This window comes from Gracilinanus agilis, chromosome 5 (genome assembly GCF_016433145.1).
Source record: "Gracilinanus agilis isolate LMUSP501 chromosome 5, AgileGrace, whole genome shotgun sequence".
In the NCBI taxonomy this organism is placed as follows: domain Eukaryota; kingdom Metazoa; phylum Chordata; class Mammalia; order Didelphimorphia; family Didelphidae; genus Gracilinanus; species Gracilinanus agilis.
In genome coordinates, this window is record NC_058134.1 from 296,011,492 (window position 1) to 296,027,207 (window position 15,716).

Consider the following 15,716-nt stretch of genomic DNA (forward strand, 5'->3'; position numbering starts at 1 on the left):
GTCCTTCCCTCTCTCCTCTCGCTCTTTTCCTTCTCCTCCCTCTTTCTCCCCTCCTTGTCTCTCTCTCCTCTCTTTTCCTCTTTCTCCCCCTTTCTTTTCTCTCTGTCCCCCACCTTCTCCCTCATCTCTTCCTCCTCCCCTCGGTTTCTCTTTCTCCTTTCTCTCCGACTCCAGCCCTCGAGCTCCCTATTATACCAGTATATATTCATGTATAAATGTGCCCAGATGTACACACATACATCGCAAAGAACTCTGCACACACAATCAGGGGGCTGCGTTCCAATGGAGCCGAGCCCAGCACCCCGAAGTTTAGAAAAGAGCAAGTCCCGATGTCCCGAGTTCCAGAGTTCAGCAAGTATGAAGGCGCTATTTAATAAATGCGACTGACGATAGTGAAGGCGCGGCTATAGGAAAGATTGTTCCAATCACTAAAGGAAAAGCAATAAAATGGGGCCTGAAGTTTAACCTCGCGATATTCAGACAATTTCACGTTCTTCTAGCACCGCGATTCCCCAGCAGGTCGAGGATCCCGCAGCAGGAAACGCTGCCAGGGGCAATCCCCGCCCCCTTCGCTTTGCCACTACGGATGTCCTTCTCGACTCGCCGTCCCTGGCTCTGGAAGGGAGCTATGGCGGCGCCCTTGTTCCCTCTCCGGCAAGCTGGCCGGCCCCGGCTCTGGACTCTGCGCACTTTGGCCACGGTCTTATCACCGGCCACCGACCCGAAAGTTCCGACTACGTGTGAGTGAGTTCGGTTCCCCTCACCCCGTCCCTATCTAGATTGAGTCTCGTGACCGCCAGCCACGGGGCTCGTGAGGGACGCCCTGGAGACCGGGACAGCCCGGCCGAGCTACGATTAGGAAGCGCCTGCGTCAGTGTCAGACCGCTTCTTAGCCGGAGCTCTATGTGTTCGCTGGGCGCTGGGGATACTGAGAGAGGCAGACAGCCCCTGCCCGCAAGGAGCGCAAAGTAACAAAATGTTTTTATCTTTTTTATGTTGAAGCAAAAATATAAAATTAAGTAAAACCTAAAAAAATCTTTCCAAATTAAATTAATTCTTTAAAAAATAATCTTTAAATTTAAACACTTAAAAAAAAAAAAAAGAAGCTCACAACCTAATGGGAGAGACGACATGCAAACTACTTACACATGTAAGTTAGGTATATACAGAACAAATTAGAGACTGTCACAGGAGGAAGGAACCAGAGTTAAGGATTCATGGGAAAGACTTCTTTGTAAAAGTGAGCTTTCATAAGTGCCTTGAAAGAAGACCCAGGAATTGGAGCTGCTTAGTGGCTCAGTGTATAGAGCCAGACCTGAAGATGCAAGATCCTGGGTTCAAATTTGGCCTCAGATTCTTTCCTAGCTGTGTGATCCTGGGCAAGTACTCAACCCCCATTGCCTAGCCCTTATCACTTGCCTTGGAACCAATACCTAGTGTTGAGTCTAGTATGGAAGGTAAGGGCTTCACACACACACACACACACACACACACACACACACACACACACACACACACACAAAATCCATCACTAGGACCATCTAAGTGGTGCAGTGAACCAGGCCTGAACCAAGGTTCAAATCTGTTTCAGATACTTCCTAGCTGTGTGACCCTGGGAAAGTCACTTAACCCCCATTGCCTAGCCCTTACTGCTCTGCTTTGGAACCAATACACAGTGTTGATTCTAAGGCAGAGGGTAAGGATTTTGTAAAACTTGGGAATTGCACAGAATGGCCCTCAAGATCCCTCTCTGTGCTAAACTTGTGGTCTTTTGATTTCTGGACATAGTCCGGTTCACTTTTAGAATTGAAATTGAAATGCTTTCTGAGGTGGAACTGGAGTCATTCACTCATTAAACATTTATTATGCACTTACTATATGCTAAAGTGTTGAGGATGTTTTAAAAATAGAAGCAAAAGACATTTCCTTCCCTCAAGGAGTTTACAATTTAATAGGGGATGGGCAGCCAGGTAGCACAGTGGATAGAATGTCAGACCTGGAATGGGGAGCACCTGGGTTCAAATGTGGACACTAACACTTCCAGCTGTCTAATCCTGGGCAAGCCACTTAACCCCATTCACCTAGCACTTACAACTCTTCTGCCAATACTTAGTATCCATTCTAAGGTAGAAGGTAAGGGTTTAAAAAAACTAATTAGGATGGTGCAACATGCAAATAAATATATACAAAGCAAGCTGCAGATGGGATGAATGGGAAATAAATAACAGAGGGGAAGGTACTAGAATTAAGAGGGGATGTGGAAGGCTTCCAGTAAAATACAGGATTTAATTGGTACTTAAAGGAAAAAGGAGAAGGAGCTTTTCAGACAGGGAGGATAGTATGAGAGACAATGCTGGGAGTCAAGAGTTAGAATTTATGGAACAGCCAGGAAACCAGTATCCCTGAAACTTGCCTTTTTTTCTGCAACTACCCATTTTTTCCAAGACCTTGGAGTCATTGAAGTAGAACAAGATTAATAACCCCTTTTGAATGACAACCCTTTATCTTTAAACTGTGAGTGAACTAAGATTAGGGTTAATTGAATAGGGGAAAGGGCTAAATTCTCTCTGCCAAAAAGAATAATATGCCTTATGTTTTGATTGCTTTTTGTTCATTTATATAAGCAGGTATTTAACCTAAATTTTTGCAACTAAGTCAAGCAGAATTTGATTTTTTCTTTGCAGGTATCCACATTTATTAAGGAGCCAATATGTAGAACACTTTTTCAGTTCCATACTAAATTACACACATGAATCTGCAATCTCACTAACATGAATGGTTTTCTCAAGGTTGCAGATTGTAAAACATACATGGTTGTCTATTATGTGTAATTCTTGTCTTAGTGCTCTCCTAAGTTTCAGACAGGGTAAATGTCATGGGAATAGATTCAGATCTATAAGAATAAAACTATTCTTCAGTTGTTAAATAACCAAAAATAGGCTGTTTTCTAAGGAAGAAATCTAAGCCATATAAAAAAATATTACAAATCACTAATAAATAGATAAATGCGAATCAAAGCAGCCTTTGTCTTATTTCCCTATTTCCAGAAGTGTCTGGGCTACTGAGGAGAATTAAGCATTGTCGAAAGGACCCTCAAAGTGGTTTACACCATAGAATCACAACAAAGTCCATAAGACAGATTCCAGGTGGTTTCTCAGCTGGGCAGCTAGGTGGCATTACTGGCTGGGCCAGGAATCAGAAAGATTCATCTTCCTGATTTCAAATTTGGTCTCAGACACTTCCTAGCTGTGTGACCTTAGGCAAGTCAATGAACCCTATTGACCTTGGTTTCCTTATCTGTAAAATGAGCTGGAAAAGAAAATGGCAAAGCACTCTAGGATCTCTGTCAAGAAAACCCCAAATCGAGTCATGAAGTGTTAGGTTGAACAAATTTCTCAACTACCAATAAAAACAAAACAAATGTAGATCATTCCTTTAGAACAATTATTAGACCATCCTAAAATTCTAAGGATCCTGCCTTATTTTGAATTATTTGTGCCACTGTTTAATTTGGTGGCTGTTTTGTATACTCTTGGACTGCAAAAGCCATTTAAAACCAAGCAGTTCTTTTCCCCATTCACAAATACTCCCTCTCTTAAAGTTGGCCAGGACCTTTTTTCTTCCCTGCTGAGGACTTTGGTGATCAACATTAGCAATTCAAAGTCATTAGGTCCTGGGGCACTTATGCATTTTCCTTTTCTATTTTTCCTAATTAGAATATCCCTAGTCTAAGGTACTGAAAATCACTTACAATTCCAAAAAATCCAAACCTTCCTGGGTTGGCAAATTCATGTGTATAATTTAGTATGAATCAGGAGGAGATTGAATCTGTGACCCATCTCTGCGGTATAAACCACAGAGCTGCCAGTTGGCACCTGTTTCTGCTACTTAAGGAACATCAGATTGTTGAATCCAGGATTGCTTCTTACCCTGTTCTCACGGTGGCGACCCTATGGCACACATGCCCTCTGTGGGCACACCTGCCATTGCTGTAGCACAAAGTTCACCAGAGTTCGTTATTAGAAAGCCAGAGGGACATGGGACCAAGCTGCCCCCCTCTCCCTCCCCACACAGACCTGAGAACATCACCTGCCCCTCCGAAAGGTTCACCATCACTGCCCTAGAATATATAGCTGCAGGTTCCAATTTTGCCTTGGGGCTCTTTACTGGATACACCCAGTCCCCATTGCCCTCAGACTTCTATCTCCTTTTGCTGACCTCAGCCAGAGAAGTGACTCACTGGATTTTGCCTTGGGTTTTACAGTCTTGTTTTGGTATGGTTCTCTTTCTAAATCTTTGCTGTAGTAGGTTAGGAAGGAAATGTTGCTTTCTTCTATGCCACCATCTTTGTTTCTACTATCCTTTAATTTTAAATATTAAGCAACTTTAAGTTGCCATTATGAGTTTATATTTACAGTTAAGCTATGCTACAAAATGAATTTTTAAAATTCTTTATTTTGCCTTATAGTTACAGCAGAAAACAATAAAACATTGAAAAGTGGAAAGAACAGAAAACAGGTAAGCAATAAAAGTAATACTAATCAATAAATTGTTAGTGAATAATTTTGAGAAATCTAAATGGGCATATATATGTTGATATATAATTACTTCAAGGATTGCCCTTCTTTCCTCCAATAAAGAAAACTATAACAACCTAATTGTAAAATGTGTATTTTCAAGAAGGAAGTGGGTAAAGGTGACACAGCTCTCTACTTAGGGCTTGAGTGGACAGTGAGAGTAGTACTTTAGTGAAGTACCAGTGCCTCATTGGCTTGAATAAATTCTGGTATATTGGTTTTAAAAAGATAAGTGATACCTCTTACACACACACACACACACACACACACATAAGTGATACCTCTTTCACACACGCACACACACACACACACAAACCCAAGTTCTTTCCATTCCATATATTTCACTTTTTTTAAAAGGAAAAAAACAAACTAAACACAAACATACATTACTATTTAAATATTTTTGTTTATCCTTTAGGTTCCAAATCCTAGGACAACAAAGATGACAATTGACCAGGATTGGATGAGTGTTTATCCTGCTGCAGCACCATTTAAACCCTCAGCAGTGCCTCTTCCTATTCGAATGGGCTATCCAGTGGAAAAAGGAGTGCCCCCAGCAAAGGAAGGAAATCTAGAACTTTTAAAGGCAAGATGAGTTTCTATTCTATTAGTTAAGAAAAAAATGAAAAAAGGAGTTTTCACTTGCATTTAATAACTGAGCTCTAAAGTGTAATATTTGCACATTTAATTTTAATAGATGCAAAACATTCTTAATTATCCCAGGGAGGCAGAACCAAAGAAATCCAAATTCAGTAAATGGAGCTGCTACCTGGACTATTTCTCTTTATTGCCATTAGTCATGGGAGTAGGAAAAGTAAAATATGGAGAAGTAAGATGTTTTATCAGAGATAAGATTATGAAAATTCTACTCTCCATTCAGATAAAGTTCCCTTTTTCTTACCCTCTTGGAAGATAGTAGAATATTGATGAGAGAAGTAAGCCCCAACTTCTTCCTTCCCTCACTAATAATTTGAAAACTCTTGATACATGGGCCGGTACTTTCTTAAAGAATATATGAGCTGTAAGGCTACTAAGGTGGTTTCTATGTGAACAGTTTCTTCCTATAAATATGATATATAATTAACTAGTCCTTGGTCTGTTACTCCGTTAAACAGGCCCAGCAGAGAGTGCTGGGCTTGGATTTGTCATGGCTGGGATTGAATCCCTCTATAGATACTTCAGACTTTTGTGACCATGAGTTGTCATCTAACCTCTCATAGCCTGTTTTCTTATTTATAAAATGGGGATCATAATTCTTGTACTCTTTACCTCGTAGGGTAATAGTGACAAAACTTAGCGTAATAGGAGCAGCTGGAGTTGAGGTCCTGGGTTCAAATGTGGCCTCAGACAATTCTTAGCTATGTGACTCTGGACAAGTCACTTAGCCCCATTTGCCTGGCCATTGCCCTTTAGATGCCTTAGAGTTGTTACTAAGAAAGTAATAGTTTGAATAAATAATTTAAAGTTGTTAGTATTCTTAAATGAGGTTCTTTTGGGCTCTTAGAAAAAAGTTGGCTGAAGGAGAATGTTGGAGATGAACTGTGGGGAAAAATTAATGATAATTGTTGCTCTAGGAAATTTTGGACTGACTTGTTAGAGGGAATGTTTGAAGGAATCTAAGGAAATTATATTAGAGCTGAGATATTATAAATGCTCCTAATGACAGGAAAGCTTGATTAGATTGATTGTAAGTATAGGCAAGTGGAGAGTATGGATCAGGAGAAGGGAGCAGGGGATGATAGATAGAAAGCTGGAATCAAAGCCTAGAAGACCAGAGTCCAAATTTTACCTCTGACATATACTAGCTGAGGGACCCCAAGGAAATCATTTCCCCTTTCAGTCCTGTAGGAAATTCTTTAAAACTCTTAGTTGAAGAGAAGCTGCTGACTTACATCGTTTGAGAGATTTGGCCTCAGCTGGGAGTTCCCCAGACCAACAAAGCCACAGATCTAGTCCCTATCCCCAGTCCCTATGAATACATGGGGAATAACTTGAAGCAGTGGAAGGGGTGAATGTAATAAGAAAGATAATATTAGGGGAAACAAGTGTGACTGCAACTTAAGGTTTTTCCTTTTAAAAACAGCATCCCAGGATCTGTCTTATCTTTCAGATTGTCCCTGTAGGAGGCCTTGTTTGTTTTCCATTGCTGAAAACAGTTTTCAAACATTCTTTTGGAATTGTCCTCAGGGGGACATTATTTGAGGTGACAAGTTCTTGATGTTAGAGAGTTGCTTTGATTTTTTTCAAAAAACAAAACCAATTTGGGCCTATGTCTGCTGAGTAAGGAAGTTGTCTGTATGAAAGTTCTTTGTGAGTGAGGACATTGCCACTGTGAAGAAGCCAGTGCTTGGTCACAGATGAGCCTCGTCATATGGCACTGTGTCTTCTAAATGCTTCCGAATGATTATTGATGGTTTGACCTCAGAATAATTTCTGCACAAAAGAGAACATTACTCAGAAAAAGGGCTGTCAGACTGATCAGTCATAGGAATGCTGAAGATACAGCATAACTGAGTTTCAGCAAAGCATTTGATAAAGTCTCTCTCCATAAGCTTGTGGGCTGAATGGGAATATTGGGTAAATTCTGAACTGGTTGAATGATTTAACCCAAACAGTAGAGATTGAGAGTGATTTGAAGGAGAAAGATTTTTGTTGTTGTTTGCAGAAGGTTCATTAAGGTAATATATTTTAGTTTCCACAATTAAAACAAGTTTCAAAGATATTTTATTAACTTATTTTTTTGAATGTGGATTCATTTCAGATCCCCAATTTCTTGCATTTGACTCCTGTAGCAATTAAAAAGCATTGTGCAGTTCTTAAAGGTAAGTGATTATTTAAGAAAACCTAATGTTTCCTTAAACAGCGTGAAAAATATAAATTTCATAAATCATACTACATTGCAAACCTTACTAACTTTTCTTCATTTTTGTGAAATTTCTCATTTTGATTTGACATTATTTCTCTCATGTTTCTTAGTGGTCCCTTGTAGTTGTATTTAGTGAATTTATTGAATAAGCTCTAGGTAGCACAATGGATAGAATGTGAAATTTGGAGTCAGAAAGATCCAATCAAAATCTGCCTCAGACAATTAGCTGCATGACCTTGAGCAAGTCACTTAACCTCTCCCAGTCTTAGTTTCCTCTTCTATAAAATAGGGATACTAATATTACCTACCTCAAGGTCATTGTAAGGATCAAAGTAAACTACTCTGCAAACTTTCAAGTACTGTGTAAATGGTAGTTATTATTATTATTATTATTATTATTATTATTGGTCACTGTTTGCTACTGTGGTCTCTGTTCCAGATCCAATGGGGAATACAAAGAGTTAGAAAGCATCATGCTGCCTTAAGGAAACTTACAGTTTAGTTGATTTGGAAAATCAATATGTAAAAGAGGGGAAAAAAATGTTTAGGGAGTCACATTACTAAATAAAATTTAATATAGTACAAATTGAAAAAATAGACAGCAAAGAACAGCCAATATTTAGGCTAAGTGAAGCCTCAAGAATGAACTATGTTGAACCTCCCAAGAGGAAACCTCCTGGTTTGGTTAGTAGACTGGTTATCCTCCAGGGCCAATTTGAAAATGGATTTTTAGAGAAACTGAATTCAGGGATGGTAAAAAGAATGTAAGTTGAGATGATAACAAAGTGGAATGACTATCAGGAACCACCTGGTAGAAGATCCTTAAGAGCCAGGACAAAAGACTAAAGCAGAGCTTCAGAGAGGCAGGTCATCAATAATAGTGTTCCTCTTCTCACCTTAATCTGTACTAGACTTTGACAATTGGATTCTGATTTCCCATTGGCTATGATCAGTAGTTTAGGCCCTATCTCTAGTAGCATAAAAAGGACTGAGAATAAACATACTCTTTCCAAAGCTCCACCCTCTCTGATCTACAGAGCAGATCTGGTCTGTAGCTGGAATTTCAACTTTGAGAGGTAAGGAAATGATTACGGGGAGGTGCCTAGAAGGGGTTCTTTATGCTTTAAACCTCTGCCAAGTTAACTAAGCAACATAAAATAATACTTGTATGCTACTTTTATTATAATTAATTTTTATCCCAAAATGCCCTTACAGTCTTTTAAATATTAGTTGTGTCCTTGAATTGACTATGTATTAGCCTGTAATGGACTGAGTGTTTGGGAGAAAAAGAGAAAGTGCAGAAGGGCCATGAACAGAGGGTGAGAGCTCTGGAAGAAAAGTTCTGTAGGTGAAAGAACACAGAACTGTGAGCCAGGAGACCGGGATTCTAGTCAGAGCTCTATCATTAACAGCTTGTGTAATTTGGGGTAAGTCCCTGAATCTTCCTAAGCTTTTTTCAACTACTTTGGCTCTCTTACCTCAACACATCATTCACATTTATGTAGTAGTTTAAAATTTGCAAAGCATTTTACATATTTACATATTTCCTTTGATGACAAACATAATATGAATATAGACCAAATCACTCTTTTTTTTGCACTTTGGTAAACTGACTAAAGCTCTTGGAGTCTGGTGGGAACTCCATATTCTCTAATCTATCTGAAATAAACTGATTTTAAAATTCCCAGATTTCTGCACTGATTGGCCAAGTGCACTGGACAGTGATGAAAAATGTGAGAAGCATTTTCCCATCGAAATTGAGACAGCTGATTATGTTTCAGCAGGACCATCTATTTGTAATCCCAAAGCAAGAGTTGTAACATTAAAGGTAAGAGAACTTTTAGAAAAAGTAAAAAGCATTGTAATTTATTTATCTTCAGGGTCCAGAAGTCAAAATTCCTTAAACTTAGCTCTAAAATAAATTAACATTGTTTTATAATCCTATATTTCAATGGTGGCTGATTCTAGAGATTTCACAATTAAGTTTTTTTTGAACCCTTACCTTCTGTCTTGGAGTTAATACTGTGTATTGGCTCCAAGGTAGAAGAAGAGTGGTAAGGGCTAGGCAATGGGGGTCAAGTGACTTGCCCAGGGTCACACAGCTGGGAAGTGTCTGAGGTCAGATTTGAACCTAGGACCTCCCATCTCTAGGTCTGGCTCTCAATCCACTGAGCTACCCAGCTGCCCGCTCAGTGCTACCCTTTTGAAAGAGAGGCATTTTTTTAAAGCCTCAGCATCCCTTGGATCCTTGATGGTCCAGGTGCCTTGTATTTGAATCTGTAACTCTAGCTTACTCCTGCCATTCATTTTCCCATGTGTCTGTCCTGGACAGAAAATGGGGCCACTATAGATGGCTTATATCCAGTCTCAGCTGAGCATAACTGCTACTGGCCAATCTCTTTATTTATCTTTTGTTCACTCCCTTTTGCTTTTCCCACAGTTAAGAGATTTCCTCAATCATAGATTCAGAGTTGAAAGAGACCTTAGAAATCATAGAGACCAGCTCCCTCTTTTTACAGATGAGGAAACTGAGGCTCAGAGATTAAGTGATTTGCCCAGAGTCACATAGCTAGCAAGTATCTGAGGCAGGATTTGAACTCAAGTTTCCTAATTCATCTAATCCACCATATTTCACTGCTTCTCAGTCCTTCAGAAATTCAGCTTTGGTCCTTTTACTTTTTTTTTTAAGTGACTAAAAGAGACTAAAATCTTACTGAAGCTATTATTCTTGTTTCTCTTGATCCATGCCCAACTTCCTTATTCCTGGTAGATGATTTCCTCTCCTCACAGGATTATGTTTAATTCCTGCCTGATTGAGGTACCTCAGAGGAGATCTAGTCTGTCTTGTACTTGACAAGAACTCTGTCTGTGTCCTGCCTGACAGATGGTCATTGAGCCTTTAAAGCTCAGAGATCTCCAGCAAAGGGGAATCGACTGCCTCCCTCCCCCACCCCCCCATGCAGCTTCTCACTTTCACTTTTTACTTGCTCTGATTGTTAGGAAAGTTTTCTTGATGTCAGGAGGTGTGTGTGTGTGTGTGTGTGTGTGTGTGTGTGTGTGTAAGTAACTTATATAACTTCTTCCCATTGCTTCTCCTTTTTCTATGTGCTAAGGCAGAAAAAGCCTAATCTTTATTATATGTGACAGCACTTCAGAAACTACTCAACCTGAGTCTTCCCTTCTTCAGGCTAATGATACGCAGTTCCCTCTGCTGCTCCTCAGATGAAAAAGCTCTTTTCCACCCTCTAGATGCTTTCCAGTTTATCCGTGTTCTTCCTAAAACAGGATTGCCAGCCCTGAACATACTACTTAAGATGGCACTGACCAGGGGAGTGTGGTGCGGTCTCCTGCCTACCTACTCCTGGGCTCTAGACCTCTCTGGATGTAGTCTGACATGAAATTGGCTTTCATGACTGCCGTGTTACATGACTGGCCTTCTGCAGAAGCCACAGGCTTTTCTCTGACTAGCTCTGCCTCCCTTGTCTGACGGTCGCCTTCATCCCAGTTAAATTTCCTCTTGTTATATTCAGCCCAACATTCTGACTGTTCCGATTGTTTGAATCCTGATTCTGTTGTCCACTGTATTGTGTAGTCTGCAACTTTGATATATTCCATTAGCCTTTATACAAATCATAGATAAAAATGTACAACAGTAAGAGCCACCTCTATATCACTGGGCTATTTCACTAGGGAGTTTTCTCCTAGTTGACATTTACCCGTTAAATGACACTTTTTTGGCCATCGAACTCTTTCAAGGTCTACCTCACTATGTTATTGTCTAGTCTCTATCATTCCATCTTTTCCGCAAGAATAGCATTTTCATAGACTTTCCTTGAATCTAGATGAACTATTCTGGACAGAAGTTTGGAAGTATTTTAAAATAAGAAAAGTAGCTTTAAACTTATCCAAATTACCCATACTCAGAGGTCTTATTGCTAGGCACATATACTCAAGGAGGTCAAAAGAAAGGTTCCATATATACTAAAATATTCATAACAGTACTTATGGTAGCAAGGGACTAGGAACAAGGTAATGCCAATTAAGTAAGGAATAGCTAAACAAATTATTTGTGGTTTATGAAAGGATAGGAGAATTTCTAATGTATAAGAAATGATGAATGTGAAGAATTCAGAGAACCATGGGAAGATGGACATGAACCAAAGCAGTGAAATAAGCAGTCCATCAGTAATTAAGCATTTATTAAACACCCACTGTGTTCTGAGCATTGTCATAAACATACAAAGACAAAAATGAAAACCCCTCTACCTAAGGGCCTTGAATTTGAGAGTGAGGGGGAACGGATTGGGGATAGAGATGACACATACATATATTATGAGATGCAAAATGTATACAAAAAATTACTCAGTAATTTTGAAGTAGAAGATACTAGTAGCTAAAGGGATTAGGAAAGATTTCATGTAGAGCTGAGTTCTGAAGAAAATGAGAGCTTCTAAGAGGCAGGGATGAGGAGAGAGTAGTCATGGAGGACAGCCTAGTATAGATGTGTGCTTTATGTAAGGAACACAGAGAGGACCAGTTGGCTAGACAGTAGAGTTTGGGAAGGAGAATAATATTCAGTAAAGTTGGAAAGGTATGTTGAGGACAGGTTATAAAGGGCCTTAAAAGACTAAACAGAGAAACTTATGTCTGATCCCAGAGGCAGTTGTATATTATAATTATTATTGTTGTTGTTGATATTATCATCATCATCATCATTATTATTATCATTATTATTAATTGAATATGGGAGTAATATGGCCAGGCCTATGCTGGAAAATAATTTTGTTAGTTATGGTGAGAAAGATTGGGAAGAACAGAAACTTGAGGAGGGGAGAACCAGATAGGAGGCTATTACAATAATGCAAGCAAGAGGAGATGAGGGCCTGAACCAGGATGGTGACCATGTGACTAGAAAGGAAGGGACAAATGTGAGATGGAGGCAGAATGGAAAAAATATCTTGGTGACTGATTAGATAATATATAACCTGAATACGGTATAAATATAAAGAACAAAAACAATGAAAGCTATGTATTCATAATGACCAAGAAGGTTGGTCCTGGAGAAGAGTTGAGAAAATATATTTCCTTCTCTTCTTTACAGAGATGGGGGAACCCATGGGTATTAAATATTATATATGCTACTAGACCCGGTTGATGGTTGGTTGGTTTTCTTGACATGCTTTTTCCCCCTTTTTAAAAAAATCTCTGATACAAAGGATTGCTTCCAAGGTAGGAGAGACAGCGGGGATAGATTTTGAAATGAAGGTGATATAAAAGCAAAAGAGATCAAATTTCTTCCTAGGATTGTTTTACTTTACATTATTGTGGTCATTGAATAATTTTTTTTACTGTTTTGACATCTCTCTTCTTTAGTTTATTAAAGTTTTCCCAAGTTTCTATGAATTTTTCATATTTTGTCATTTCTTTTGGCACAGTAAATGACCATTTCATTCATATGCCACAATATGTTCAAACCATTCTCCAGCCAGTGGCCACCCACTTTATTTCCAGTTCTTTGCTACCACAAAAAGTGTTGCTACAAATATTTTTTGCATATATAAGGCTTTTATTTCTGTCTTTGACCCTCATATGGGTTTGTTCCTGGTAAAGCTATTACTCAGGCAAAAGGTATATTCAGTTTAATGACTTGCTTGATATAATTCAGTGGTTCCCAAACTCTTTTGGCCTACCGCCCCCTTTCCAGAAAAAATATGACTTAGCGCCCCCTGTCACATACTATCACCACCCCTTACAGTTATTCACCGCCCCCAAATGCACGTGTGGCCATCACCACCTCCTGGATCGCTGCAGCACCCACCAGGGGGCGGTGGCACCACTTTGGGAATCACTGATATAATTCTAGATTGTTTTCCAGACTGTGTATATATGCTGGACAGCGTTAATGTATTGATTTGTTTTGCTGAAAAAAATTTCCCTCTTTTTTTGTTCTTTGTTAAAAAGGGATGATTTTCTTGGATAGGGAGAGATTTTCTGGGTGATGTAAAAACAAAAGATATCACTGGGCATGGGGTTACGTGACTATTCCTGATACATGACAATCCTTGCAACTGGGGAGGAAGATTACTTGCACTTGGGGATTCTGAGCTGTAGCAGGACTAAAGTCTGAATCAAGTGTCTGCACTAAGTGTCCAGCTATAGTGAGATCTAGGAGTGGCAAGATCACCTGTTTAAGGAAGGGCAAACCAACTCATCTGTAAACAGAGCAGGTCAGAATACTCTGTGCCAATCAGCGTGGGGATCAACGCACAAGTGTCTGCTACAACCTGGGCAAGATGGGGAGACCTAGTCTCAGAAGCAAAATATCAAGATATCAGTAATAATATTAATGAAGTATAATTAATAAAGAAAACTGTTTGGAGGAAATAAGTTCCATTTTGGACATGCTGAGTTTAAAGTGTCTCTGCTACAACCATTTTGAAATATTTGGTAGGGAGGTGAAGAGGCAATCCTAGTGCTTAGGAGAGACATTTGAGAATCGTCTGCATAGAAATGAAAATTAAACTCCTCAGAGCTAATGAGGAGAGAGCTAATTGTAGAGAGATTTGAAGAGGATTGAGATAAGGACCCAGGAAAACACTCAAAGTTAGGGGTCATAATATGAATGATAAATCATCAAAGGAAATTGAAAAGGAGCACTCTCTGACAGGTAGAAGAATCAAGAGAATACAATATGAAAACTCAAGAGATAAGAAAGTATGCAGGAGAAAAGGTGGTCCCCCAGTATCCAGTGCTGTAGAGAGCTTGAGAGGGATAAAGATAGGGAAAAGACCATAAGATGTGGCATTCAAGAGGTCATTGTCAACAACTCTACTTGTGCTGGACATAGGAAGCAGCAAGCCTGCAATTCCCAGAACCCAATCCTTTCAAGACTGAATGTATTGGTGGCATTCCCAATAGGAGACTTATTTTCATAAAGATCCTCTTTTAAAAAAAAAAAGTCATCACTGGTAACTTTGATGAGAACAGGTCCAGCTGAAGATGACGATGATGGAATCCAGATCACAAAGAACTGAGAAGTGAGTGTGAGAAGATGTGTGGAAAACTTTTTCTAAATGTTTGTGAAAGGGAGGCGGGGCATGGAATTTGAGGGAATGGTAAGGTAGAATGAGAGTTTGTCCTAGGTTTGATCACCTTGGGCTTTTTTTTTTGTAAGCAGAAAAGGAGAACCCAGGAGACAGGAAGAGTTTGAAGGTTAATGAGAGAGATTAGTTGTTATAGAAAATAAGCTTCATTGGAGAAGAGAAGAGATCAAGAATACTTCTAGTGGAGCTGGTCTTAACAGTAGTTGTAGTACAGAGAGAGGGGGTCAGAACAGTTTTTACAGGCTTTGGCTGAGTTCTGAAGTCAGTCAGAAGTTTAGAATCTTGGAAGAAAGTTTCAGTTGGATCTGGGACCTCGTGGAGAGAGCCAGGGCCAGCCGAGCTGCTGCTTCTCCTTTCTAAAGATTGAAAATTTAGCCTAGCTTTAGAGTATTTATTTGAGATTTGTTAACTTAGATAAACCCTTTGTATCTCCATACCCTACCTCATTTTCCTACCTTCCTTCCCTTACCTAAATGTCTGTGAGGAGTGAATAAGGAGAGGAGGAATTAATCTAAACAGGCAAAGACAGCAGGGCTTACAGACTAGGATTTAGACTAAAGACAAACTGAGGGAAATAGACTGATTGAAATTAACTACAGGCTTTAGTTAATTTCATAGGAAGGGACTTGTTATAAAGTTACATCTTCCTTCAAGATGGATACCCGGCTTCCCTTCAAGCCCAGAGTATGTTGGCTCTATTCCTCTTCTTCCCTTTTCTTACTCATTAACTGACAAAGTAACTAACAGGTCTGTTTAAACACAAAAGGGGTTTATTGTCTTCTCAGGTTAAATTGTCAGGAAAAGTGGATTAAGGAAGCCCTAACAGTTGTTTAAAGAAACCTCAGGTGGGGGAAGGGAGGCAGAGATGGGGTTTGAGCAAGGTCCTGCCTTAACTCAGCTCTCAAGGTGATCTTGAAATCAAAAGGGAATATGATGATGACTACCTAATCTCTAGATAAAGTACTGCCAAAGTATAGCTAAACCCTCACAGATTTGAAACTACTCTCCGATTCCCTCTCCTTATTCAAACTTCTAACTGACTTCAGAACTCAGCCAAAGCCTGTAAAAACTGTTCTGACCCCCTCTCTCTGTACTACATAGTTCATCAGAGATGAGTAAAGCAAAAGAGTAAGAGTATGATGTCAAAAGAGGTTTCGAGATGGAAAACTG

General features: G+C 39.5%; 1 protein-coding gene across 1 annotated transcript in view; it reads left to right on the forward strand.

Moving 5' to 3' along the window:
* The first annotated feature begins 215 nt into the window (after positions 1-215).
* MRPS35 (mitochondrial ribosomal protein S35) overlaps positions 216-15,716 on the forward strand; it is a 34,648-nt gene continuing 19,147 nt past the window's right edge. Inside the window, exons 1-6 of the mRNA XM_044679271.1 lie at positions 216-355; positions 394-740; positions 4,469-4,518; positions 4,996-5,163; positions 7,339-7,399; positions 9,132-9,271. Coding sequence (XP_044535206.1) covers positions 216-355; positions 394-740; positions 4,469-4,518; positions 4,996-5,163; positions 7,339-7,399; positions 9,132-9,271 — 906 coding nt within the window. The remainder of the gene's footprint in view (positions 356-393; positions 741-4,468; positions 4,519-4,995; positions 5,164-7,338; positions 7,400-9,131; positions 9,272-15,716) is intronic.